The sequence below is a fragment of the Caretta caretta genome, chromosome 16 (assembly GCF_965140235.1).
Source record: "Caretta caretta isolate rCarCar2 chromosome 16, rCarCar1.hap1, whole genome shotgun sequence".
Taxonomy (NCBI): Eukaryota; Metazoa; Chordata; order Testudines; family Cheloniidae; genus Caretta; species Caretta caretta.
This window is the reverse complement of record NC_134221.1, coordinates 12375426-12402972: the sequence shown is the minus strand read 5'-3', so window position 1 is coordinate 12402972 and position 27547 is coordinate 12375426. Positions and strand designations below refer to the sequence as shown.

General features: G+C 45.1%; 1 protein-coding gene across 3 annotated transcripts in view; it reads right to left on the bottom strand.

The window, feature by feature from the left end:
* Positions 1-27547, bottom strand: part of EEIG1 (estrogen-induced osteoclastogenesis regulator 1) — a 45325-nt gene that overhangs the window by 11533 nt on the left and 6245 nt on the right. For 2 of the 3 annotated variants that reach the window (XM_048822955.2, XM_048822956.2), the window contains exons 3-6: positions 6742-6862; positions 6351-6380; positions 1519-1635; positions 903-949 (exon numbers count right to left, since the gene is read on the bottom strand). In XM_048822955.2, coding sequence (XP_048678912.2) covers positions 903-949; positions 1519-1635; positions 6351-6380; positions 6742-6862 — 315 coding nt within the window. Of the gene's footprint in view, positions 1-902; positions 950-1518; positions 1636-6350; positions 6381-6741; positions 6863-16016; positions 16057-27547 lie in introns of all 3 variants that reach the window. The other variant, XM_075120621.1, reaches the window with a different exon arrangement.

Genomic DNA, 27547 nt, shown 5'->3' with positions numbered 1-27547 from the left:
ATGCCTCAAGATTGGTTACTACAGCTCACAAAATGACAGAACGGTACAGCTCATATCGAGAGCTGGGGTTTGTTGCTAACAGTCTCCAATGCCTAGCACGGGCGGAAAGGGTATCTTCAGTTAAGGTGTACAAACAGATCACAGCACAGACCTGGGACCACTTCCCATCACCACCTGCCTTAAAAAAAAAGTCCTTCAACAAAGCCGGTCAGGGAGGGGGGTGGACAGAAATCAAGACTACATTCTTGATATTTTTTAAGGTTAAAAAACAAATTTTTTAAAAAAAATTATGCTTCTTTTCTCCATCACAAAGCAGCAAAGAAGCCAAAATGGGAGCACACTTCAGAAAGTCTCTCACAGGTCTCCTTTCATGGCTCATCTCACCTGTTCATTTGTAGCTGTTACCATTAATCCCTTAATCCAGTCAGAATTTTTTTAAATGTAAGTAGTAGATACCACTAACTGGCAGTTCTAAGAAGTCAAAAAATGACCTTGTACTTGTATAACACCTTCTATCTGTATATCTAAAAATGCTTTACAAACACCTCTGTAAGACAAATGTTTTCTCCACTTTACAGATGGGTAAACAAGCACAAAGAAAATACGTGAACTGCCTGTCACACAGAGTCTTTGGCAGAGCTGGGGATGGGAATCTGGACTCCTACATTCTAATTATAAGCTTTTTTTCTACTGTACTTTTGGGGAAGTTTACTGGTTTATAAAATTGCCTAGGTGATCTATGGAGAAGATGCACATGATCATGTTTGTACGTCACTGGGCTCTACCAGGGATCTAGGCCAGCTCAGGGTAGATAGCCCCACCCTTCAGGGAACAGCTTTGTGTCCAAAACCCCATCAAATGTAACAGGTTCCGTAGGAGTGGAAGACGATGCAGCAACTCACGTCTTGAAGCAGGGGTCCCCAGACAGCAGGGACATTCCAATTGTGACCTATGGGAGACAGAAATGATACAGGTCATTAGGAACTGCCAGTTCCACCCAACTAGTCAGTGATCAATGGGGATATCAGCATTGGGTCCTGTGATACTGGGGGAGGGGGAATCTAGGAATCAGGAGCCTGCACAGTACTTTGGATCAGCTGGACTGCCTTTCCATCCAGCACAAAAGTAAGATTGAGGGACACAGCGGAGTATTATTTTAAGCCACTAGTATCACTATATCCAAGATGTATCAGCACCTCCTGGTCAGAAAGATGTTGCTAATGGTGCACTCAAGACTTTCGGCCTGCTCATGTTTTATCCGCAGATACAGGATGTTATTGGAATGCTGTTGTTTAACTGTATATCTGTACATATCAGTGACTGCTCTCTATGGAAGTGAGAAACTGCTTGTCTGTCTCCAGTCTAGCTTTGGTAAGGTGCTTCTCTGCTAAAGATCCCTGCCCATGAGGACGCAAGTGGGAGGGCTGGGAACAAAATCCTGTACTACAAATTCAGGCGGGATTTCTGAAGAATGCACCAAACTCTAGGATCCCTCCCACGCGGACACTGACTATGCACCTTTAGGATGGAGTTATCCTGCCGGGTGTTCTTGGTATCATATCCTTCCAGCAAGCAGCATCGGACAGTGAATCCAGAGCCAGCAAATTCTGCCAGATTCAGATCAGCAAAACCCAGCTGTGGCCAAGAGAAAACAGGGGAAAAAAGCTCAATAAAGAGATTGTTCTGTGTGTGATGCACTAAGGAAGAGAATGTGTTTGTGGTACACGGCAGATGCCTATGCAGACCACTGTGTAGCTGTGGTTACATGTCAGCATCTACTCTAGTCATGATCTTAGGTGAACATTTCTGAGCCGCAGGAAGCCTGTGTATGGAGCAAGGAAACACAATGGTAGTTCTGGTGAGGACAGTGTTAACCAGCCTGCAGTTGTTGCATAACCAAGGACGTGGAAGGCCCTGGGTCAATGATGTGGAAAAAACAGAATCACATACACAAACATAAGAAGGCACTCTTTGTACTAGGACATCCCAGAATGCACTGGAGCCTGCAAGCCAAGAGATGAAAGGATATTGTTGTAGATGAAACTGACACATTGTTTCTGAGAAACAAGAATGAGACCATCAGAAAAGCAATCCAGAAGTCACTTTAATTGTAGATATCCAGTTATAATCCCTTTGGCAATGCAGTAAACCCCAGACACCCTCTGGTGTATGCCCTAGAGCTTAGCCATTTTGATGGGGTGCACCTGGAACAGCGTTTCCCTCACACCCCTAGTAGTTAGCCAGCCAACAGAAAGTTTGAGAGACAGGAAGGAAAGGGAATGTTTCAGGAGATTTTTAATTAGTGTCTCTCTAAATCTTAGTTCTTTTAATAAACTAGAGAAGAAAAGGACACAGGTGAGTGAGAATGCAAAACAAACTACAAGCAGAGCAGATAGGAAGCAAAATCAGATACACGTTACAACATACAAGAACCTGAATCAAAAAGCAGCAGTCATGTTACTCTGCACTCCTAGTCCTTTAAAGATTTATGATGAACACTGACTCCCCTACCTAGACGATCAATCAAAGAAGCCAACAGGACTGTTCATGTTCTCTGCACTTTCTGGTGATAAGTTTTCTCCTTGACCCATTCAGCCTAATCAATCAGAACCAGCTGCCGTTTCTGCCCTTTCCCCGCGTTTGAGCAAGTTAACCAGCCCCACAGCGAGGAGAGAAAAGCTTGGCGCTCTTCAGTGGGTAGGCCCCACTCTCTCACAGGGAATGCAGGATAAGTTGTTACAACATACACTGCAATACAGGTCTGGTGTCATTGAGGTTCTCTTAGGAGGGAGCACAGACCTTAATTACAAAGAAAGCTATCTGGCAGCATTGAAGGTAACATTTTCTGATCTTGTGGGTTTTTTCTGAAACTGAAAACAGTTGAGTAGGGCTCAGTTTAGAATTCCCCTGTTTTTATCTGACTCTTACCTCTTGGCAAGCAAAAACTCCAACCTCCCATGCTGGCCAGCAGTTCAACACTCGAAAGGAACAATGCTATTCCTTCTGCTGTTTGAATCACAAGGATGACTCAAGTTCATCAGTATTTTTTTCCCTGACAATTTTTTAAACCAATGTTCCATTTGCAACCCAGGACAGGGCAGCAAAATTCAGGTCTGCCCTACTAGAATGTCTTGGATCAGTGAATTATGGGCCTGGGTCAGCACCATGCTAATGGCGTTTGGGATTTCATCCTGTCACTCTTGGAAGCTGACAGGGGATTATAGAGTGCCACTGTAAATCAGTTAATGGCTACTGTATGAATTTTGTATTTGAAACAGAGGAAGCCAAGTTCTAAACAGCTGGGATGTGCCTGCATAAGAATGAGCAAGGGACCAGAAGGGAGATTGGGACTTAACTGATGGTCAAGAGACTAAGGAGAAGGCAAGAGGACCGTGACACTTCCTTTTTCCCCACCAACCCCTCCAAGGGGGCTGCAGGGGCAGAGAGAAAAGAGAAAGTGGGGTAAAGTGTATTCTCCCAGTGCTCTCACTACACGAGGCTACGAATCAACGCCCAGCTGAACAGGTAATGGTTTCAGGGCCGAGAGAACAACAAGGCTCCAATGCCAAGTAGCTCCAAGACCAAGGCCTTGTCTTTGCTAACACATGGCCAGCTCCTACCACCACTTCCTAGCGAATAACCTGGTAAAATCTTAGTGTGGACAAGGCAGGTGTAGTTTTGACACATGTCAGTAGGTTAGAGTAAACCCCAGGCTCCCTGCTGGTCAAAGTAAACACTAGTGGGGACCATAAGGTTGAGAGGAGCAGCTAGCAGTATTGTTTAAAATACTGATGTACCCCAGAATGGGGGATTTGGGCTCACAATCATGAATACACCAATAAGATACCATTACACAGCACCCTCCTCCAGGGGCGGACCAACCGCAACCCCCCTACCATCCGATGCACAAACCCCAGGCCCCCTCCCTCAGAAGACAGCTGACTGGTCCCCATGACTGCAGGGGTATAAACTGATGCAAAGCTTTACACAGCACACTGGGGCCAGGAATTTTTTTTTCCAGGAAGCAGACTCCCAGTGCAGGGAGGTGTCTGCTGGAAGGCAGAAGCTGCAGGAGGAAGGATCCCTTAATGAAAGGATGTTCTCAGCTATAACCTTTCAGAGCAGTTTCCCTCATTTTTCCAGCCAGCTGACGGCATTTCCATCCGGTTCAGGGACAACAGGAGGGGGAGGGAAAAAGAGTTTCCACTTCAACAGCACATCCTGCTGGCCCCGATCCGTAACAGCTCCGGTCCCCACACCCTCCCACAGACACATTAATATGAAGCCCAAAGGTCTACGGACACCCAACTTCTGCCCTGTGCACAAAGCCACTCGGAAGCATCAGCAAGTGAGTCTCAGTATCTCATAGCCACTTTGGCAGCATAACTGGCGGGGGGGGGGGGGGGGGGAAATGGTGGCAAGGGTCTGGCGTCCTCGTTAGCAGCCGGAGATCCCTGCGATATCTTCGTTGTTTGGGGCCACTCCTATCTCCTCACAGCTCAAGGAGATTTTGTTCCACTGAGCAAAGTTACGAGTTTGTAAAGAGATGAAAAGCCCTGAAGTTTAGGAAGGATGTTTATCTGCATGCAACCTGCTCACGCATAGAACGTGTGCGCCCACAACCCCCTTCTAGTGCACCTCACAAGACCACTGCTTATCTTGGGGTAGGTTTTCACTGCAGAGTTAGCTTGGGTGATTGGCGTGTGGGTGAGCCTAGCCCCGCGGGAGCAGCCACATTGCAAAGCTCTAGCAGAGCTCCTGTGTTCAGTGGTGCTGCACTCACATCTGCACTGCTACGACTTCTGGGGCAGAGCCTATGGATCTTGTGTGTTGTAGTAAGGTGCTCTGATTTTCCCAGTAAATTGCGGGGGGACTTGTTTGTCCTTCTGGGAAGGCTTTGGAGGATTATCAACACTTGAGTGGTTTACCTTATGCCCTCACTGCTAAGTGGGCAGGTTCTCAGCCCAAATAAAAACAGCACTTGGACTTTAGCTTGTGTCCTAGGGTGGGCCAGATACCCCAGAACTAAAGCACCACTAAACTCAGATCAGAGGGGTTTCTATGTGCATGGGGGAGTGTTAGGGCAACACCCAAGTAAAAGCATGGGATAACTCTGAAATGACATACCCTCTGAGGCTCTTCCAACCCAACACCTCCAAGTGGTAGGGAAAAATTCAGGACATAGATTAACAAGGGAACAGACATGTATGTATTCAGTTAACCAGGTGTTGCATGCACGTCCCTCCCTCCAGCTGCGTGGCTCTCTTGCTGGGTAAGCAGCTCTATAGAATGGAAGAACAGCTTTTTAAAAAATGTGAAGTTAGTGAGTGAGAAACAGATGGTCAGCCCTGGAGATTGAGGTCATAATTAGCCACAGAACAGGAACAGCGTGGGCAGCAACAGTTTCCTCCACCCACAGGCCTGAATCCACATGTAAGGGTGAGAGCCTTGTTGAGCCTCCAAAGCAGATTCCATCCTTGGTCTCGGACCCTGCCAATAAAGGTGCCAATTGATGCAAACTATGATGGGGCTTTATGTAACCAGAACACCTGCGCACGGGGCACAGACACTATCAGCTCATTTCACATAGGCCAAAGACAAGCCTTCACATGCAAGCAGCTGGCTTTGGGCCCCGTGCAGATTCGCAACTCTTAAACCAACCCAATCTCTCCTTCCTGCAGTAGGACCCAGTCTGAAGAGGGAAGAGACTCATAGCCCTTTGCCTCTATTGCAGCGCATGGGGTTTCATGCATACCATGCCTGATAGAAGGAGAAAAGGAATGAGTCCCACAATAAAACCCCTCTGTTGATCAATCTGTTCATCCCTTCCAAGATGATAGTGCTCTCCATGAACATGCCTTGTTGCACTACGAGCTTCAGCTAAGCTCCAGACTGCAGTTCTAAGAGTCAGATAACACAGCTAGCTGCTGTCCAAGCTGGTTATTGCATTCTGGGGAACGCAGGGTAACAGTCTACATTCTCTGAGTTCGTGTTCATTAGGGATGACCCCGAGCGGCAGAGTTCACATCTGTCTCAGAACTTCCCCAAAGTTTAAAGGATGTGCGGGTCAGTGGTTTTGGTCAGTCCCATCTCTAGAATTCGCATGTTCAATGGGATCTGGATTCTGTCCCAGCAAGTCACAGTCCTGCCCTTTTAGGGGAAATAAATTAGTTTCATCCCCAACTACAACCAACGGCTCTTTCCTCAGGCTGCTTTACACAAAAACACAGCCCTGCTTCCTGAGAAATTCCACCGCTGGCCGTTTGTCAGAGCGCTGAAAGGCCAGAGGCACTGAGTGAACACAGGACAGCTCAGCATTCTAGTCCTTTTGCATGCTCTTTTGCTCTTACCTTTGAGTAGGTTTTTCCGCCCTTCAGTTCCTATAATGTGAAACAAGAAGAAAAACAGGAAAAGGAGCCATCAGCTTTACTGTGGGAACAAAGGGAAACTCATCATACTGTCAATGCTGGAAGAGGCCTCCAGGATTTCACCCCTCCCTGGCACCCAGGGTGCCACCTCCCTCGTCTCCCCTACAAACAACATTGCAGGAGGGTGGGGGTGGACGTGTGAGGGAAGAGCTCTGACTATTTCCATTCAACTAGCCCAAGCATAAAGCTTCTGATTACCATTCAATATCCATGCATCCTCTCACACCTCCAAGACAAGGCAGCCACGGAGCTATACCAATACATCCAGCTGCTGGGGATGCTCCCGCATCAGAGGTGGAGGCTGGGTACTCACCTTACGCACAGACACTCGGCAGATGCAGGGATCCAGGAGGCCAGTGGCAGGATTGGCACTCATTTTACACACAAAGGTGAATTTCTTCTTCCAGTGGACACAGTTCTCCTGCACCTCCTCTCTATGGAGGGAAAAATAAGAAAAGAAAAAGCAGCCTGAAAGGAAGGTACAAAGCAGATCAAGCCAATCCCAACTGCAAAACCTCTATTGTGAAGAGATGCCTGGCCTGCAAAGCTCCATCTGCATGACATTTCAATCAATGTCAGCCAGAAATCACACACAGTTCTGGTTATTTAGGTGCCAAAGACAATTCCCCTGACCAGCAGACAGGGTCCAATCCAAATTGCACACTAGACTACACAGCTCCTCTACACTGAGCTTTAAACAGAATTTGGGGACAGTGTTTTAAGCATTTCCAGCTAAACCTGTTCAGTTGATTGGCTGTCCCTTGTGAATGGGGCTAAACTCTGTTAGAATCAAGTTTAAGAACTGGTTTCTAGACCATCCTGCTGGCTAGGCCAGTGCACGGCCCTGGACTCAAATTTAACCACATATCTTACAAGGCAAGCACACAACCTACACAGGGTTCTCTGCGTGGCAACTCTGCTCTCACGCTGGGTTCCAGTGAACACAGCAGCCTTAGAGCAGGGATTCTCAAACCAGGGGTACACATACCCTTGGGGGTATACACAGGTCTTCCAAGGGGTACATCAACTCATCTAGATACTTGCCTAGTTTTACAACAAGCTACATAAAAAGCACTAGTGAAGTCAGCACAAACTAAAATTTCATAACAATGGCTTGTTTATACTGCTTTATACTCTATACACTGAAAGGTAAGTACAATATTTATATTCCAATTGATTTTATAATTATATGGTAAAAATGAGAAAGTCAGTCATGTTTCAGTAGTAGTGTGGCTGTGACACTTTTGTATTTCTAGGTCTGATTTTGTAAGCAAGTAGTTTTTAAGGGAGCTGAAACTTGGGGGTACGCAAGACAAATCAGACTCCTGAAAGGGGTACAGGAGTCTGGAAAAGTTGAGAGCCATTTAGAGGACAGAGGCACTGCAAGCAGACCACCACCATACGCACAGAAAGCAGGGAAACAACAGACTGGGACCATGCCAGCTAAAGATCCTGTGCTCCTGGTTTGCACTGCAGCTGCAACAGAGGCTGGCCCCGTCCAAGAGAAAGATGGTGCTAGGGAGGGGAGAACCTGTACCCGGGAGAGTCTGGGAATGGGGGAAACCAGCCATCCAAGCCCTCTACCTAATCCAAGCACTGCAAGACACGGTAAAAGGTGTTTAAATCGAGTTACTGTAGCCTGAGCCACAGAAAGAAATGGAAGGGAGAGAAATGGAGGCAACAAGAGAATTGCCTCTATTTTAACTTACAGGGACTTCGGATTGAGATTCCTGCCTCTGCAAAGCCTGAAAGGAAGCAGGCGAGGGGAAGGGGAGGTTTGGAACAAATCCTCTTTTTGGGGGGTGGTGCGCGTGAGCACAGTGGTCGGGTTTGAATATCCGTGCAGAGAGGGTGCCTGGGGCTACGCGCGATGCTCACATTACCAACTGTCCCTCTGCACACCGGGAAGCCTGGCCTGATCTATTTCCAGCTCAGGCCTCCGCCTTGAGCCAATTAAATTCTCAGGGTATTTGGGGTGGGGGACAATGAATCTTTGACAAGGGATTTTGCCATTAGTAGGCACTCTTAATATAGGGATTATCTCCTCCCTCTCCTAGCACAGCGCAAGAGAGAAAGGAATGAGGGAACCAGATATACTCTGTACTTTAGTTATTAAAAGCAATCCCTGTCCCCAACCATAGCACCCAGGCATAATACAAGATAATGAGATCAGAGGTGTGAGGAAGAAATACCATCAACATCAGCCTGAAAACCTCTCCAATACTGTTTCTATCTCCGGATTGCCTGGCCCACACTTCAAAGTGAAGTCAACAAGCCTCTCGTTCCTGTGGCTTGTATAAACGGGTTCAGGTGAATCCAGCAGCGAGCTAGAATAGGGTGGTTACTACTAGCTCAAAAATACTGAATCCTCCCTTATCATCCCCTTTTACAGATGGGAAAACAGACAGGCTGTGATTTTCTCAAAGTCACAGAGGGATCCTAGCGTCTTACGTAAGATTAGATCTCAGGAGTTCCTGGCTCCTACTCTGTGCTCAAACCACTGCTCCACGCCTTGGGACCAAAAGTGATACTGCTCTCGGAGGAGACTGCAAGGTTTTTTTCCCCCACAATAAAGCATTCCTTAGCACCAGCCAAGTTGAGAGAACTGCTGTTTTTTTAAAAAAGGGAGAGGAGGGAAGAATGAGTCAAAGAACTCAGATGTGATGCCATAAACCTGATCTAATGGCAGGTAGCACACATGCTGAGAGCTCAGGAGGAAAATTCTCTGGACATGGGATCAGAAAGGAGTCCAGGCAGGCCAAAAATACACATAAAATGTCATACATGCTTCAGCGATCCAAGGCAGGCATTTGGGATTGGTAGAAGCCTTGGAAACATCAAGGCAAGGAGGCGCCCATGTTCAAGGCAGTGAATGAAAGGCCATGAGACAACTTGGGGAATTAAGATATAGAACAAAAGAAGAGAATCCTGTCTGCCTCAGGAGAGTCACATACAGAACTGGCACAGATGAGACAATCTGAGAAAAATGTCATACAATGTACCCTCACACTTCATCCAAGGAAGTCAAAGTGCTTTAAACATTAATCCTCATGCCCCACTGTTAAGTAGGTGGGCATTATCCCATTTTACAGATGGGCAAATTAAGCATCCTTGCATTCAAATTAAGTGCTTTACGGACAGTATGCAGAGCAATCACTTCACCCACCTGGAATTGGGGCAGACATTTTGCCGCAGCAACACTACAGGGTTTCCTCACTTCTTTTCAAAGGGCAGAATGTTAGGCAGCATGTAACTAACACAATTTGTGCAGAAGACAAAGCCTGAACTTGGGCCCTAAAAGCAGGTAAAAGGAGGAATGGATTTTCATACTATTTAGGCTTAATAATTTCTTGGTACCAATAAATCTGTATCGTGTAAGTAGTTGCACACGTAAAAGCTCACCAGCCCAAACATTTTGAATGACTACGCTTTCATGTGTCAACATTCACAGATTTGTAAGGAGCCTCAGACATTTTCCTTTGGCAAGATTTGCTGTTGGAATGTACAGATTAGTTTTCTTACCTGTAATTTGTATTTGTCACATAGCAGTGGAATGATCAAGTCGAACCAACCCCATCACTAACGTTCGACCAGGAGATGCTGACATACAAGAAACACGTCTTGAGGGGACTTACGTCAAAAAGTGATGCCCGCACTGACTGGGCCACAAGGAATGTTGTGCAATACTAAATAGTTGTTAGTAGTATTATCTGTGTTGGGGATTGATCCAGCCATTGGCTGAAGTCATTCTATTTATTATGAACCCTATGTATTCTGTAGTTTCAAATGTTTTACACCTTGTGCTCAGTTCCCATCATTGATTAGCGTAGAAGAGATTAGAAGGTTTTTGGTTTTGGAAAAAAGTGTTGTGTGTAATGGTGGAAAAGGCCAATGCTGGCAGATTAGAAAGTCCTTAAAAATCATTACACAGGAGACAGTAAGGGGCACAGTGAATGGTTAAAGCTGACTTCTTCTAGGAAAAAAGAATAATTTTAAACAGCTCAGATAGGCTGGTGTTTGCTGAAGTGGCAGACCTTGTCTGCCCATTTGCTGGGATCAAGTTATCATTGGGCAGATAATTACAGGGGAGCATGTTTTAAAGGTGGCCTTGAATGAAGCCCAGAGTTTCGTATTTAGCTCTGGGACACTCCCAGGTGTACAATTAGAAAACAACACACACAAAAACCAGTGAGATGGCAGAAGTGTGGCTAGGAGATGAGGAGGGAGATGTCTCTCACAACCCTAATCACAGAGTCATGCAAAATTAAGAGCCTAAAACAGATGTGTCCAATTTTAAACCTTACTCTATACTTGAGGAGCCAGAAATAGATCAGACCAACGCCTGGACAAAGGTGTAGACTCACCACTGGGTCTTCAGAGGTTTTATATTAGTAACTGTCTATTGCAGTCTGCTCTGTTCTACATCCCCAGGAACCTGAGCCCTTGCCAGCTAAGCTCTGACCCTGAACAGAGTAAGTTTTATAAAAACTGTTATATACTTAGCCTGGAAAGAGTAATTATACCATTCTCACAATGGAAACCCAACCAAGCCCATAGAATAAATGCCAGTTCTTTGCAGAATGTGTGGAAGACCTGAGTCTAAAGAAAGGGCTTCTTTAGGGACTTCAAATTCCCAACTTGTCCATTTAACATATCCCTGACTCCCTGGATAGTCAATGGGATAGACCTCTGCATCCTTTCAGCCAGTGGTCTACCCCATCTAGAGCCATAATGCAGTGTGACAAAGGGGTGCCACAATGCATGAGAGCACTACGTGGTTGGAAGGATAGACAGGGACATCCCATCAGCCTACCAGCAAGTCAGGATATACAAGAAGGCAAGGTGATCATGAGACCTCAAAGGTTCTCTTTGGGCCAGGTCTTGTACAGATTTGCCTACCTAGGGGCTTAGAGTTGGAAGGTGGAAAGCGTTTCAGATTCAGCAGTAGAGATAGTTACCAAGCATGATTTACTTGCACATCTGCCAAGCACAGAACAGCACTATTATAGCAAGCCACAAAACCAACCATGACTGCAAGATGGCTAAAAAGGACATTCAGAAAAGGCCGTGTGTGGAATAAATGCCGTCTTTGAATCAGTGAAGTTTCTTGTCCTGCATATGAGTAACAGCTAACCAGAAAAATACCTAAACTCCCAAACAGATCATAGACAGACTTTGGTCTCTCCAAAGCGTGCCCAGCCACACATCCCAACATGCGCACCAATGGGGAAGAATTTTCACCCTGTCAGACCTTTGATTATTAAAGAAAAATTGAGTTTCACATTGACTTGAATCCTGAAGTAGTAACTACATTGCTAGTGAAAACAGTTGTCTTTGATTTTCCCCAATTATTATTCTGTGGTCTTTTTGGGAAGTGTTATATTATTTTCCTTGCACAAACACTTAAGAAAAAGATAGCTTTCTTATGACAGACATTTCAATAGTGCAACATGTTTTGCACTAAAGGGCGAGAAGCTTTACACTCAAAAGCAGAAATGGCAGATAGCCAACTATCACACTGTTGTTACATACTGTGTGCCAGTATTTCCCCTATGAGTCGGGTTCCTTATTTAGCTCTCTCACCTTTCAAATTTAGGAGCAGAGCTTTATTATCCGTGATGCTCATAGTCATTAGCGTCCTCTTGCAACTGCTCCCAGTTTGAAACCCTTTCTAAGATGTGGATCTGTGTCAGCAACTCTGAGCAGCATTAATCCGCCTGCATGCCCACAGCAGATGGTACTCTGTGCCCTGTTTACTGGTTCACCACTTCATTCAGTTATTGCACTGCAAACATTACCCTTCCAGCCCCAAGTCAGATCAAGCTAGTGACACTGTTTTAAAGAGGTCAGCCAGCCAATTCCCGGCTTGGATTCCTATGATAAACGTGACAGATTGGTTGGAGCAGCCATTGTACCATTTGCCATCCTCCAGGTTTCTCCTCCCATCTCTCTTCCTCTGGAGTGAAGATGGTTGGTACAACAAGACCAAGAGAGCTAGGGCAAAGGCATTCCCCAGAGCTGAAAGGAAAAATTTTATGAGTTTCAGGAGCTATTCCTGGAGGCTGATGCCTACATTTAAATCCTTCACAATCTCACGAAGGCTAAAAGCGGAACCAGAAGACCCTGCTACAGACACCGTCAAAAGCTGTACTGTAGATGGGATCCAACTGCATCCCAGTAACCAGGCTAAAGCATGAGACAGTCCAGGGTTTTAATCTGTTTCAGGAATACTGTTAGGTCTCATTTATGCTCTAACATAGGACTACATAACTTGGTCAGGTGATCACTTTTGTTCCCTGACTCAGTTATAGCTGTAGTGTAACCCATTAGCAGCTCTGGAAAAAAAATTTTAGGTGCTAACGAGGTCTCATGATGCTATGGTGTCTGCAATGGCTTAATGCACAGGCAGGCTATTGACTAGACATCCAAATTTACACCTGTCCCACAGCTATCAAACCCTAGACCTCATTACAAACTTAGTGAAAGTTTTGTAAAATAGATGTGACCCCAGATGATTTCACACTTATCTTGACTATTGAATTCTTTAAAAAGTGTCTCTGAACATGTAAAAGAAGGCCAGTGTCCTACATCTGGCCCTAGGCGGGTTGAGTGTTATGGTCCAAAGGGTGTCCAGACAGTGACAACAGGGGATGTCTTTACTACAGTGCAGCCATTACGAGAGGAAACCCTGCAGCTCTGACACTTGCTATCGGGTTTCTGTGCAAGGAAATGGCAAGAAGTCAGCAGCAAACAAGCTACACCATCAGTAGCTGGTGCACTAAGAGGCAGCCTCTGAGCAGGAAGCTGAGGTTGGCACTCCTTTGCCCACTGCAGAGCAGCCTGCACGCACCTGAATCAGCTGCAATGTACTCAGATCACGGTTCAGAGTAGCAGCAGTGTTAGTCTGTATCCACAAAAAGAAAAGGAGTACTTGTGGCACCTTAGAGACTAACAAATTTATTTGAGCATAAGCTTTCGTGAGCTACAGCTCACTTCATCGGCTGTAGCTCACGAAAGCTTATGCTCAAATAAATCTGTTAGTCTCTAAGGTGCCACAAGTACTCCTTTTCTTTTTTCAGTCCAGGGTGAGTTAGAACTATTTAAAAATGTTCAAAAAAATCCCAACCACCTTGTTTGTCAGAAACTAAACTTGCTAGACCTGCTACTGTACCAAATGGAGAAAGTGGCCATTAGCATTCCAGAGTAATCAGACTCTCTCTCCATCCCAGACTCTCTCATGTCCCAGCTTTTAACTCCTCAGGTGTGTCCCTAAACTCGCCAAGGATTGAGAGGGAGGTAGGCACAGAGGTATTTCTTAGGGAACACCAATTAATACTGATTAGCCTGTCTTTCTCTTGCCCCATCCATTCTAAGATTTTAGGGAAAAGGTAGAAACAAGCCAATAAATGGTCTTTGCACGTGTTCCAAAACTGGGAATACCTGCGTAGGTGTTCAGCTCTCAGGAAGCAGGGCTAGCAGCTGGATTACACACTTTTGAAGAGCAGCCATGTACTACAGGAAGAAGAAAAGGAGTACTTGTGGCACCTTAGAGACTAACCAATTTATTTGAGCATAAGCTTTCGTGAGCTCAAATAAATTGGTTAGTCTCTAAGGTGCCACAAGTACTCCTTTTCTTTTTGCGAATACAGACTAACACGGCTGTTACTCTGAAACCTACAGGAAGAAGGGATGCTGATGACTCAGTATGCAACAGTATTTGAGCACAGTGTTAGGAGGAGATACAAAGAGGTCCTCACCACCTGTGGCCATTAATGAGGACACAGCACTTCTTGGATGCATTCTGGGAGTTAACCCCAGCGATCTGACAAAGACTGGGTGGTTACATTCTGCCTACTTACATTTCCTCATAGTTTCAGCTAAAGTTGTTACTCACACAGGTCACACCTTACACTACATAGTTTTTCGGTGTAAAATGGCTGCTGTGTTAAGCCCCAGATGCAGCTGCACAGCAGACCATGGCAGTGGTGAGTGAATAGATTCCTAGACACCGGTTGTACAGCACCAAGATTTTTCTTCTGATGTTGATTAAAAAGAAACAGCCCAAGCTGTACTGTATATCATTAGACCTAGGGTTCTCAAAACTTTTCAAAATCACTGGACTAGTGACTGCAGCCTCACATGGCCACCTCCCCAAATCTGATACCATCCTCTTCATACAGCAGCTATGGTAACACCAGGACAAGATTAATTTTAATTGAATAGCTGCACCCATCACATCGGTTTCTCATGCCGGACCCCAATTCTGCTGTTCTGTCTGTGCAGTTTGCTTCCTCTCCCTGCACGTAGGGCATTTATGCTTTTCAGTGCAGAACCTTCCAAGTGCATGTATTGAATTCTCACTGCTCTACCTCCAGATCACTTTGCCACATGCTTGTTTCCTGTGGATTTATTATGCCTCCAACTTCTGGATAAAATTCAATCAATTAAGTTTGTAGAGACAGACACTCATTAAACAGATTGATATCTGTGCAGCAAGCCATGGGACAGCCATATAAAGGACCTACGAGTGAAAACGAACATGTACACCTGGAGCAGTACAAGATGGCAGGAATTCCCTCCTTTCACTTGCACGTGTTTCTCAATTGGGAAGGAAACTGTTCTGGGGATCGTGGTTTGAAGAGGACTACTTTGTGGGGCCGTCTTCTTCCACGAGAATAGATATGTCCGTGTTTGGGAAGAGGAGATGAGTGAAAGAAAGCAAGTTGTGGCCAACAAATTTTTAAGTGCTTTGTGATAAAGTTTTGTTGAACTTTCCAGGAGTCTGAGAGATGCCACTGACTAGAGAAAAACACTGGATACATGATGTGGTAAGAAATCTAAGGTGATGAAGCCCGGAATAGAGCAACGTGTAAGTGTCTAAATGGTAAAAGCCATTTATATCCAGAGCTTGTCTTTCTTGAACAGAAAGGATACTAGCTACTCAATGACTCACACTGATATCATTCAGTTACCACCGAGCTTATGTCACTCATTAAAACAATAGCCAAACTAAATAGCTGAATGTCAGCTGTTCACATCTACATGCTTCTTTCCCTGAAAACCCCAGTATTCTCAGACTAACAAGAGCTGGCTGTTATGGGCTAGATGTTAACAGATATGGTAGAAAAAGAATGGTTCAGAGACAGATGATGTAAATAAACCCTTGTTACTCAGAGAAGACTCAGTAAGCAAATGTTTATTGTTTGAGAAAAGCAGTATTTGGGTGTTCCATGAAAAAATGTTTCAAGTAAATAGTTCACTCATATGGGTCACCACATCCACCTACTCACAAAACTCACTCTCTCCTGAATTCCCAAACCCATTTACTCCTGCTGCATACATACATTAACTGCAGTCACATACGTACATTAACATGCCTACTCACATCCCCTAAAAACCCACCACTGTCCATTCAGTCATTCATATTAATGCTAGGCTACAAATGTCTTGTCTTTAAGGCAACTCACCCATAGACAACACAAATGCTAAACCTGATTGCTCAACAAGCTACAATAGCCCTTTTGGGATCAAGGCAAATTATACAGTATGACAAATACATTTTCAAAGTGCTTTACGAAAGTTACTTACTTAATTCTCCCCCATCCCTGGGATGGTTCTATTTCTTCTGCTGTTCAGTGGGATTTAAAAGGAAATTGAAGCAGAAAATGAGCTTTGATTTACCGCAGTTTAAATAAGCAGAACAGTCTGGGTGATATTCATTTAACTGGAGAAGGGATGAATGCAGGAATAAGGTTTAGTGGAAGCTGAATACGAAAGGAGTTACCCAAGAGAACTGAAGTGACAGCTGAGAAAGTGAGATGGACAACAGTCAGGATCAAACTTCTCTATGGAACCAGACGAAGCAAGTAGTGCCAGGGTTGGGAAAGGCAGGTGAAGGAAAAGAACTAGAGCAGAAACCAACAGAACCAGAGAGAAGGTGACAGAACATAGCACAATAAGAACAGACCGAGAAATCCCCTGGAAAGGTAATGAAGCACCTACTTCTGCCATTGCTCTGTGTAGGAAGGGGGTCCTTTGCTGCCTCAATTTTATTTAAATGAGGAAAGTCAATCTTAAGTATAGGAGTACTTGTGGCACCTTAGAGACTAACCAATTTATTTGAGCATGAGCTTGAGCTGTAGCTCACGAAAGCTCATGCTCAAATAAATTGGTTAGTCTCTAAGGTGCCACAAGTCCTCCTTTTCTTTTTGTGAATACAGACTAACACGGCTGTTACTCTGAAACCAATCTTAAGTATGGCATTTTACTGAAAAATTACTACTCTCTAAAACGGTCATTAGTACTGAGGAATGATAGATTGTTTCAAGTCAGGGGAGTGATATTTCTAATATGGGATTTGGGATTGCAGCTACACTTAATAGTAAAGCGAACTCCAGGGCATTCACCCCTAGTTACAAATGTATACATACGGAGTTTCTAACTGTACGTTAGCACCTTATTTGGTGGAAAATAATTTAATTTTGCTTGTCCAAACTGAGAAAAAAATCCTACTGTCAGGAAGCTAAACTGAAAGGCATATTAACACAACCCTGCACTCCACACAAAACACCCCTTTCTTAAGTAAATGGCCTCCAGTACACTCCATAGGATATCGCACGGTCATTCTACAAGCTCCAAACACCCTTAACACACCCTGCAGTACATTCTCTGCCCCTGAAATCAGAGGTACAAACCGTAAGAAAATATCCTCAACTGCTCATAGCATCTAGGAACTAAAACTGCTGAAAGAAAATCAGCTTAGAACAGCGGTTGGCAAACTGTGGGTCGGGACCCCAAAGTGGGTGGTGACACTGTTTTAAAGGGGTCACCAGGGCTGGCTTGGACTTGCTGGGGTCTGGGGCCAAAGCCCGAGCCCCACTGCCCGGGGCCGAAGCCAAAGGATTTCAACCTTGGGCAACAGGGCTCAGGTTACAGGCCCCCTGCCTGGGACTGAATCCCTTAGGCTTTGGCTCCCCACCTGGGAAGACAGGTTTCAGTTGTGTCCCCCCCCCCGGGGTCATGTAGTAATTTTTGTTGTCAGAAGGGGGTCGCGGTGCAATGCAGTTTGAGAACCCTTGGCTTAGAAGTGAAATATGCTAAGATGCCAGCACTTTCAATATGACGTTTGCTATAAGTCAAAAAACCTTACAGCCGATAGTTAAACCCTATAGAAAAAGGTGTTTATAGGCCTTCCTATAGGCACAAAACATCTATTAGGATTTAAGGGAAGAGACAGTAGAAAGAGATCTTAAGGATTCAGACAAATTCTCTAATTTGTCAAGGTCATTTGTAATGCTAATCCTGTTCTCCATAGTGCTTGCAACTCCTCTCAGGCTGGCGTCATGCACAAGTTTTATAAGCCTAGTCTCCACTCCAGTATCCAAGTCATTAATGAAAATATCAGATAACAGGAAGGAAAGACGAAGGCTATGGGGGGAGGAGGGAGGGTAAAGACCGACATATAAAAGAAGAACCAAAGACCAACATGAAGTAAAAATGCAAACCCAAGGTCTTATTGCCACATCTACAAAAACAACGAGAACTGCTTTTGGCCAGAGGCCAGGAATACGTGCCAGAAGCAGAAATATCACAAGAATAGAAGAGTCAGTCAAACTGAGCTTACGCTGCAGTCCCAGAGAAGATATGACTAATGAGAGCTGCTGGGCGGGTGACACTCAGTTACTGAGATACAAGCCTACGAAAGATGTGTATCTTAAACACAGGTAAATACACCTTTTTGAATTCTGATCACCGTCTACTGAAACACTACCCCCTTCTCCCACTCCCATTGGTCTGATAGCTGCTGCAACAGCTCCAACCAGCCGAAGAAGAATTTGCCTACTGTGCTCCCAAACCAAGTTACTACTCCCCTATAAGCAAATTCAGATGGACTATGCTGGTGAGAGCAAGGAATTAGGGTCTTTGCTGCACCGTTAACTCCAGTGACTGGCACACAGGTCAGATCATTCAGATTAGTTTAGCCTAGGCGGGCACAGCCACACGGCTAAGCCACACTTGATTTACTGTGTCCTCACTGGTGCTGCACACACCTGTGTGTTGCTAGGACTTCTGGGGAGCATATTCCATGTTCTTGTGCGCTGCGGTAAGCTGAACTGCTCTACACTACCTTCCTAGTGAACTGTGGTTAAATTGGTCTGTCCTTCTGGGCACATGGGGGGAATTGTGGGAAGGCGCTGGAGGACTATCTGCACTTGCGTGACTTAGCCTGTGTCCTCACTGAAAAGTTGGGGGGGGGGGGTTACCAGCCTCAGTGAAAGGGGCACACAAGATCTAGCCTATACACTCACCAGGCCAGCTAACCAGAGTTTAAAGCACCAAACTTGGGTGAAAGGGTTTGGGGCATGGACAGAAGGGTTTGGGGCAACACCTAAGTAAAAGCCCAAATTATTCTGCAGTGAAGACACACTCTAGGGGTCAGAACTCCTGGATTCTCATCTCCCCTCTGTCACCGACTTATCTTATCTTTCTTATCATGATCTAAGTAGGATAAGACCAGGGGAAAGGGTTTGAAGCTGTTCATCTGGGGCTCTATAACAGGGGTGACCAAACTGTGGCTTGCGAGCCACATGCAGCTCTTTTACCATTAAAGTGCAGCTCACGGAGCCTACCATGGGTCCCCTCCCCACATTCCCCACCCACTAGATGGCGGGAGTGGGGGAAGCTCAGGACCTGTTCCTTGCAGTGGGGTGGTGCGGTAGAGGCTTATGCCCAGTGGGGAGCGGGGGTCTCAGGGCTTAGGCCTTGTAGGGCACACCTGCCGGGGCTCCAGCAGGACCGAAGCCCCAACCCCTGGCTCCCAGCAGGTGTGACCCAGCTCTTGAACTTCTGAAGACTGTCGTATGTGGCTCAGACGGACAGTAAGTTTGGCTACCCCGGCTTTACAAGATGACCCTGTATATGTGCTTAATATGGACAAAGTGGATTAAATCTCCGTTTTCAGAGCAGATCTTCTATTAGCAATTTTTTGCTAGTAGCAAAGAGGGGATCCAAAAATAAAGATGTGCTGATTTCCCAGTTCCGCAAGCTGTACAGATTATTTAGTAAGCATTAGCTATGAACAGCCTGGACAAAGTTTGTGGGATGAATAAAAAGTTTCATAAATACAGCGATCACTTGGAGATGCTCTAGGGGTCAGTTTCTTGCTGACTAAACTCAGTTCCTGCTGAAGAAACGCTGCAAGGGAGAGTCCAACAGGGAAAAATCTGATCGTATTCCTATTACGCAGCATACAAGATGTTGCTGTTACGTCACCAGATATACAAGAAAAAGCTCTCTGTGCATAAACAGAGCTCAGAAATTAAGAAAAACCAAGAAGCACACACAAAAAGGCCAAGCTCACCTCTGGTGTAATTCCACCAACACAATGGGTTTCAACAGCCACTGATTTGGCTCAAGTCTTTAATGCAGGACGTATCAGCATTACGAGCCTGAAATCAAACCCAGGGTTATTAAAAGCAGTCTGGAGGGAATGCCCTGATATTCCTGGGCATGTTCCATCCTGAGTCACTCTCAAGTGGTGCCCAAGTGCACAGTCAGAGTCCACACCACAGTTCAAATGAGAACAGTCTCCAATCAGCAGCACCTTTCTACCCCATCTGCAGGACGCTTGTTCACACTGCACGCCAACACCCATTTACAGCCCTGCAACAGTCACTGGTGTTCCTGGCTGGTATCAGATCTCAAGCTGCAGAAATCTATTTCTAGACTTAACACTTTTCTGAAGGTTTCCTAGTACCAGGTGATCTTCAGGCATCCTTATTAATGCTGCTAGCTGTGGGAGTTTACCCGCACAAAGGCTTCTCCTGTTCACTCATAGGGGAAGTCATTTGCAAGATGTAAAGGGTTCTAGGGCAGCAGGCTTGCACGGTGTCCTTGTCACTTCGGCATACTCAAACAGAAGCTACACACAGCAAGCATATTCTACACAATCTAGGAGGCAGGACGCTGTCGTTTCACAGGTATGGTTCTCAGGCCATACCCGGAACAACGATCAGGGTAGCCTCACACGAGCCACAGCTTAGGCAGAAACAGAAGGCTGGATTCTCAAGTTTGCTAAGACCACTTAGTGATGCCTACTTTGTTACAGCGCTTATGCCAGTGGCAGATGTTAGAATAGCCTCCTACTGCTCTAACTTCCACTGGGACCAAGTGACTGAGGATCAGGGACCCACCACCCTGCTCTGTCTCTGAGCTATGCTCAGATGTAGAAGAGAATCGGGGCCAGAATGTTCCTTGTTTACAGTGGACTTGGGTATTATTTGTATTACCGTAGTGCCTAGGAAACTTAGTAATAGACCAAGATTTTTTCCCCCTGCTGTCCATGTAAACTTGACAACTCCACAAACACATAAGGCAGAACTGTCACTCCCAATGTTGCTGTCTTAGAGGCTGATCTGTGGAGAGAACAGCATAGACAAGGTGTATCGGGCACAGCTAGTCACTCACTCTTTGAATACAAGAGCAAGGGGACATTCAATGAAATTGGCTTTAGATTTGCAGCCTTCCAATAAGCAGAAATAGGTTTTCCACACAAATGTATAATTAGCCTGTGGAACCCACTACCACACAGGGTAGCACTGAGGTTGTGACTAAAGTAGTGTTGGATTGGACATTTACACACATGAAGCCACCCAATGTTACTGGAGTACGAATGAAAACATAAAAGCCCACATGCTTCAGGGCATAAACCAATCTGACCAATGGAGATTAGGAATAATCTTTGCCTACGGACAGGTGATTCCATAACTGTCTACAGTAAAGTTCTATTTCTTGCAACCTTCCTTTGAAGCATTTGGTAGAGGCCACTGCTGGAATCAGGATACCTGATCAAACTGGCCCCGGTCTGATCCAGTACATGCAATTTCTACATTCCTAAGCCTAGCTATTGCCTGTTTCTAGTACTGAGGGACACTAGGAATGACCCTGGAAAGATCAATGCACTACGAGCACCTTAAATTCTGCCCTTGAATTTAGCAGGACACAAAGATGGATCAGGAGAAGTACAAAGAAAACACAGAGGAGGAGGAGAGCAAGAAGACAGCCAGAATAAGGAGAAGAATGTCTGCAGGGATGAAGAAAAGACACCAAAGGGAAGCAGTGTGGATAAAAATAAAAATGTCTTTTGATTTCAGTCAGATTTTAAAAATTTAATTTAAACACTATTTTTTAAAAATAAACCTAGTTAAAATTATATTTGAAATTATGACAATTTATATTAAAAATTAATCTATTAAAATTCTTAAATTACTACATTAAAATGTTAATGTATTAAAATAATTTTAAGTTAAATAAAAAATATTCAAACAAATGAAACTTGAACAGCAAACTTGTAAAGAATCAAACCACTGAACTGGTGGAAGTCACTGGTTAAGCATCAGCTACCACAGTTTGCTGAAGTGCTAAACCAGGTTTTGACAGCAGTAGACTTTTCTGCAGCTGCAGAAGAGGCTATTTTTCTTCATTTCAGTTTTTCAGCTAGTTTAGTTCAATGACTAGTTCATTCGAAGTTCAGAAATGGACTGGGAGCTGAAAGAGCAGGAAGTCTCATTTTCCCTCTTCCAATTTTTTGAAGAAAAATGAAGTCTGAGAAAATGAGATCTACTAGTTCTAAAATCTCAAAGAACACGGTCACCAGAACCAATCAGTTCAATTCACTAACTACAGATACTTCCTTTGTTTAATAAATCAGTTTTAAACACAAGACGTATTTTGATACATAATTTTTTCCCTTATGTACCCAGCACATTTTAGGTAGATTTATTTAACTAATAAAAACCATTTTGTGTGTGAATTTAATTGAATTCCAGTTTCCATCCAAATGCAGCTTGACACAAGTCACAAGTAAATTAAAAAAAAAAAAAAAAGATTATCCAGTAAATAAGAAACCCATCATTCACCATTGTCTACCATAATACAAAGGATTAAAGTAAAGAATTGGAATACATGTATGTTAAGCTATAGAAACACTCAAATAAGTGTGTAAATAGTGAATTCTGATTAACAAAAACTAACACCAAATTTAGTGCAAAGGCTCTATTTAGTTGCAAATCAACATTTTAATGGTTACCAAGCAATGAGAAGCAACAGCTCTAAGAAAATAACTGAAAAGTACAAATGCAAAACAAGACTAAAGTTGATTTAAATCCATCCATTCTGAAGTGAACCCACTGAAAATCCTGGACACCCGGCTCTTCCATTCTTCTGCCCACCCTCCAAGCCCAAAGACACAAACACCCTTTTTTGTTGTAATGTGGCTGTAGCCATTACCCAAGTCCTGGAAAGTTCAGCCCAAGTGCTAAAAAGCTAAGGGAAAAACAAGCTAGTTGAAAAGCAATTCTAGAAGGCTTGTCAAGCTTCATTTTAGCCTCTGAACCCTGTAGCAGTCTTACCCATAAAGTACACTCCAGCTACAGAACTGAAATGAGGGGGTGTGTCACACATCAAGCCTCTTCCTACTACAGTGCAAGTACACACCTAAGCATACACTAGAGAGAATCTTTCATCCCAGCATGTGGGCTAGGGGGGATCTCTACTGATTAAAGCAGAAATAGTCACTTATCAGATTCCCATTAGAGAAATGCTACTGAAATATTTGTTTCAGAGGAACAGCCGTGTTAGTCTGTATTCGCAAAAAGAAAAGGAGTACTTGTGGCACCTTAGAGACTAACCAATTTATTTGAGCATGAGCTTTCGTGAGCTACAGCTCACTTCATCCGATGTAGCTCACAAAAGCTCATGCTCAAATAAATTGGTTAGTCTCTAAGGTGCCACAAGTACTCCTTTTCTTTTTGAAATATTTGTGTTTTGTTTCTTCTGTAGTTTTATTCTTAAAGTGAAAGTGATATGTTTAATCTTCCCACAACACAAACCCACTTCCACTCTATTTTGAGAGAGGACTTCCTGTTGATTAACAGCTACAGACAAGCTACCAACAATCCTAGCCTCTCTCTTAGGCTGCAGACTAGAGCCAGATTATTTTAGAGCAGGTCCAGTGTGCACCTACCCTCAGCACAGCCAACATCCTTTCAATTAGCTTCAGGGCCAGGAGACAAGGCCCAAGGCAGTCTCTGCTTCCTGGCACATGGAGGATCTGACTTCAGCCCCTTGCCTCTCAGCCCACTAGGGCAGTGGGAGTGTGATACAGAGGGAGGTGCTATGGTGGCAGGACCCTAACGCAGCTTTCCCTTCATCATCACCTCTCCCCATATGGACTGGTAGCTGGCAAGACAGACACAGGGCTGAGGTAGTCAGTCCCAGAGCTGCAATGGTCCCACAGACACTGAGGGCAAGGAATCACTCACTAATAAGACACTATCTCTGAGAAGCACAAAATGCAGGCAGCTGAGTTTCTAAAGGAGGGAAGGGCAAGAGAGGCAAAATGTTTCTTAATGTGGATCTTTACCAAAAGGGACCTCAAGTCTCCTTGTGCTTCCTTTTCATTCCCTCTCCTCACTTCCATATCCCATCTCATTTCCCTCATTTTTTCCCTCAGCTCAGCCACATCAACACATCTAGAAGGGGTGATCCCACAAGAAGCATAGGAAAACAAAAACTTTCACGGAAATCAGCAAATTTAGCTCCAGCAGAACAATTCCTTGCTCATCAACAGGCTACAGATAAAGAACAACAACGTTGTTCCTCCTCTGAACACAAGTGCAACTGTTTGTCTAGTGGGAAGTGCCTTTCAAACCAAACCACTAAAATGAGATTCAGAGCCCAGCTGTATAGTACCGAAGACATTAACGCCTGACTCAGTGATAACAGTGATATACACTATGCCTTCCAGCAGGTGCACAGAGTAAGACATGGGCAAAGAGCAAAAGTCAGCAGGAAAAGAAAGGGAGTTTCTCTAAATCAGATGTGCTAGGGTGGGACAAGGCACTGACACCTCTCACAGTAACAGTTAAATTACTGGTCTGAGGTCCTAGGCCCATACCAAATAAAAACAGCATTACCAGATTAAGGGTCCAGGATAGACCCAATAAGATCATGGGCCAGTATGCGATGAGCCAACAAAGCTACAATTTTTATCCACCTCAAAGGAGCTTAAAAACCCAATTTTCCAATGCCATACAGCAATGCAGCCACAAGGAAGCACGCTGAATGAATCCTGTTAGATACAGGAGATTGTATATCCAGACATAGCCATCTTCATCCTCCCACAAACATGATCCTCTCCAGTCAAGCAGGCAGGGAGCCTGGATGCCTGAGGTGCTCCAAACACACATGCCAATGTTTAGACTTGCCGGGAAGGGAGAGTGGTTTCTGATTTCGAAGAGCAGAAGTGGGTGTTCTTTCCCAGAATACTCTGAAATAGCAGATGCAATTTCCTGCAATAAAATATAAGCCTCCCTGGTATATATCTGGAAACCGGTACTAGAACAGTTTGATGGGCAACTATTAGCCTCTTAAAATACCAACAGATGTGCCCCAAAACCACAGGGTCCCAAATTGCTCAAACAGATTACAACTCACAAAGAGGGATGAGCCAAAAGCTGGTTATTCCTTCCCCTCTATTTAGGAGGGTAGTTACAAACCTTCAGAGGATTTATCTCCCAGGCTCTGTGCCCCCCTCTCACCTCCTGCATTGGGCCTAAATCCACAATGGAGTGGACAGAGGATACCGCAACTTTTTAAACAGGGCCACAGGTTCCCTCCCCCCAGTGTAGAGCATTTATTCCTAGTGGGCAATTTTTGAAATATGGGCTGCTCAAAGTCATATGGGAAAGGCTGTAAGTATTAGCTGGCAGAGCAACGGTTGGTGCAGGATCAGTGATCAGAAAAGGGGGGGGGGGTAATGTGATCCCTGTCCCAACACGTCTACTGGAGCTTTCCACGCCATGTCAGTTACAGAGAATAAAGTCACACTCCATCTTCTGCCACAGAACCCTATTTCCGAGGCACTAGGCAGGACAGGAAATCAGAGCTATGGCGTCTACAGGACTATCGTTAGATAACAGGATACAGCCCCCAGAGCAGGAACGTTTTAACATCGTTTTGCAAATGGTTAACAGAATTCTGCAACTGTGACCTACAACAGGAACAGACTGGCTCAGCATTAGGCAACAGCTCCGAATGAAGTTTCTCTAGGTCAGATGTCGCAGGTGTACGAGCCACAGGCATACAAACCACAGGCTAAGAAAGTATGAAGAAAATGTAATGTAAACACACAGCAGCTCCAAGGTAGCTTGGAGAACGGCACCACACCTGACTGTTTGCTGTTAGGTCACAACAGTTTGCCATTGTGTCTTACTCTATTTCTCCCTCCTGGTTTCTCCAGCACTGGTTTCCTCTGTCACTCCCATCTCACCTCTGTCAGTGAGAAAGACTTCTCTATAGGTCTTGCTATCTGGATTTTCCCTACCTCATTGACTCCACTGGGTTTCAAACCTCAGATGAAGACAGTTGTTCTCTATTGTCTATACAACCTAGTTTCTCTCTATATTGTTTTCTAACTCTTAGAGCAGAGGCTCCCAAACTGTGGGGCCTTTGGGGTGTGTGTGTGTGTGGCAGAACCGGGGCCAGCCCCTACAGGGAGTGGGGAAGGCGCGCCACCCAGCCCCTCCCCGCCCCCATCTCTGCTCCAGTCCCACCCACAGCCACATCCCCAGCTCTCTGCCCCATGGCTGGCCCTGTCCCCAACCCCACCAGCAGCCTCGCCCCCTGGCCTCGGCTCTGTTCCCAGCCAGAGCCGAGGCTGGGAGCAGGTCCTCATCTGGCCGTGGGCTCAGCTGCCGGCCCCCACTGCAGTCTGGCTGCGGCTCTGCTCCCGTCCCCAGCCTTGACCCCTGGCCACAGCTCCACCCACAGCTGTCCTAAACTCCTGTATCTGGTGATGTTGTTCGGTGGTATAAAGAGCTTTTTGTCTCTACACAGGGAAGGCCTTTACTTCCAGCTATGCCTGCAGCAAGAGCCCTTCAGAAATGACCCTGCTGTATGCTCCTGCAGATGCTGGGATGAAGCAAGCTCTACTACACAAGCAGCTACCCCTACAACTAGAACCAAATTCTGCCCTCAGTTAGACCCCTGCACCTCAGAAATCAGTGGGATCTCAAGAGAATAACCTACGGCAGAATTTAGCTCCCATCCTTTCCCATCATTATAGACAATTATTTTGCTCATGCTGGCAGGGACTAACTATGGAAGGTGATTGTGTAATTCCCTAAACTTAATGTCTGACATACCTAGACTATGTGGAAACAGGTTTAAATCCCAGCAGGATTGAGACAGCCCTTCATCCACTGAAGAACTGTAAGCAATGTACCACATTTTGCTCTTTCAGACAAGACCTTGAAAAAAAAAAAAAGTGTCTTGGCTACTCTGCATGGACATGGAAGATCTCATGGCACATTTTATACAAGCAGAGGTTTCCCTGACGTTCTTGCCCAAACTTCAGCATCTCCCTCTGCTGTGTACTGTATTCCCTTTGACCCCAGAGACAGCTGCATTTCAGTGGTGCCATATAAGGATAGCTGTAAAGTGCTTCAAGTATACTTTGGGAGAAGGAGTTCTGATGTGGGGGACCTGCAATTTTTTTCCCCCAATGTGCATGCAGACCAGCAGCCGATGGCTCACGGACCGGCACGGGTATACTTTGAGTAGCACTGATCTAAAGCAAAACACATTCTTCATCCAGAAGAGCAAAGAAAGTCATAGCAACTCTGAGAGCCAGATCCTAACTCACACGGGACCATCAGCTGCACCAAGTGCATCTCCAAAGGCCAGCTACTTTGCCTTCATTTTCTCTGGGGTAAAGTTTGTGAACACTGCAGTCAGCAAAGGAAGTGGCCTCACATTCTTATAGCACTTAGCTGAAAGTCATAAGACTCCACATCAGCAACTTCCTCAGCCCAACCTACAGCACTGAAAAGCCTCCTAATGAGCCAGACCACCCTAACGGGGTCAGCTCTTCCCGGATCACAACTCCACCACTTCAGCTTGCCAATAAGCAGCTGTTAAGTTGTGGAAGAAAGAAAGAGGAAAAAAAACTAGTTCCCTGGCCTAACCTAGAGTTCAAGCGCTAGAGCAGTGGTCCCCAAACTTTTTAGGTCACATCCTACCTTACCCGTAATGGACTCTGATCATGCCCCACCCCTCAG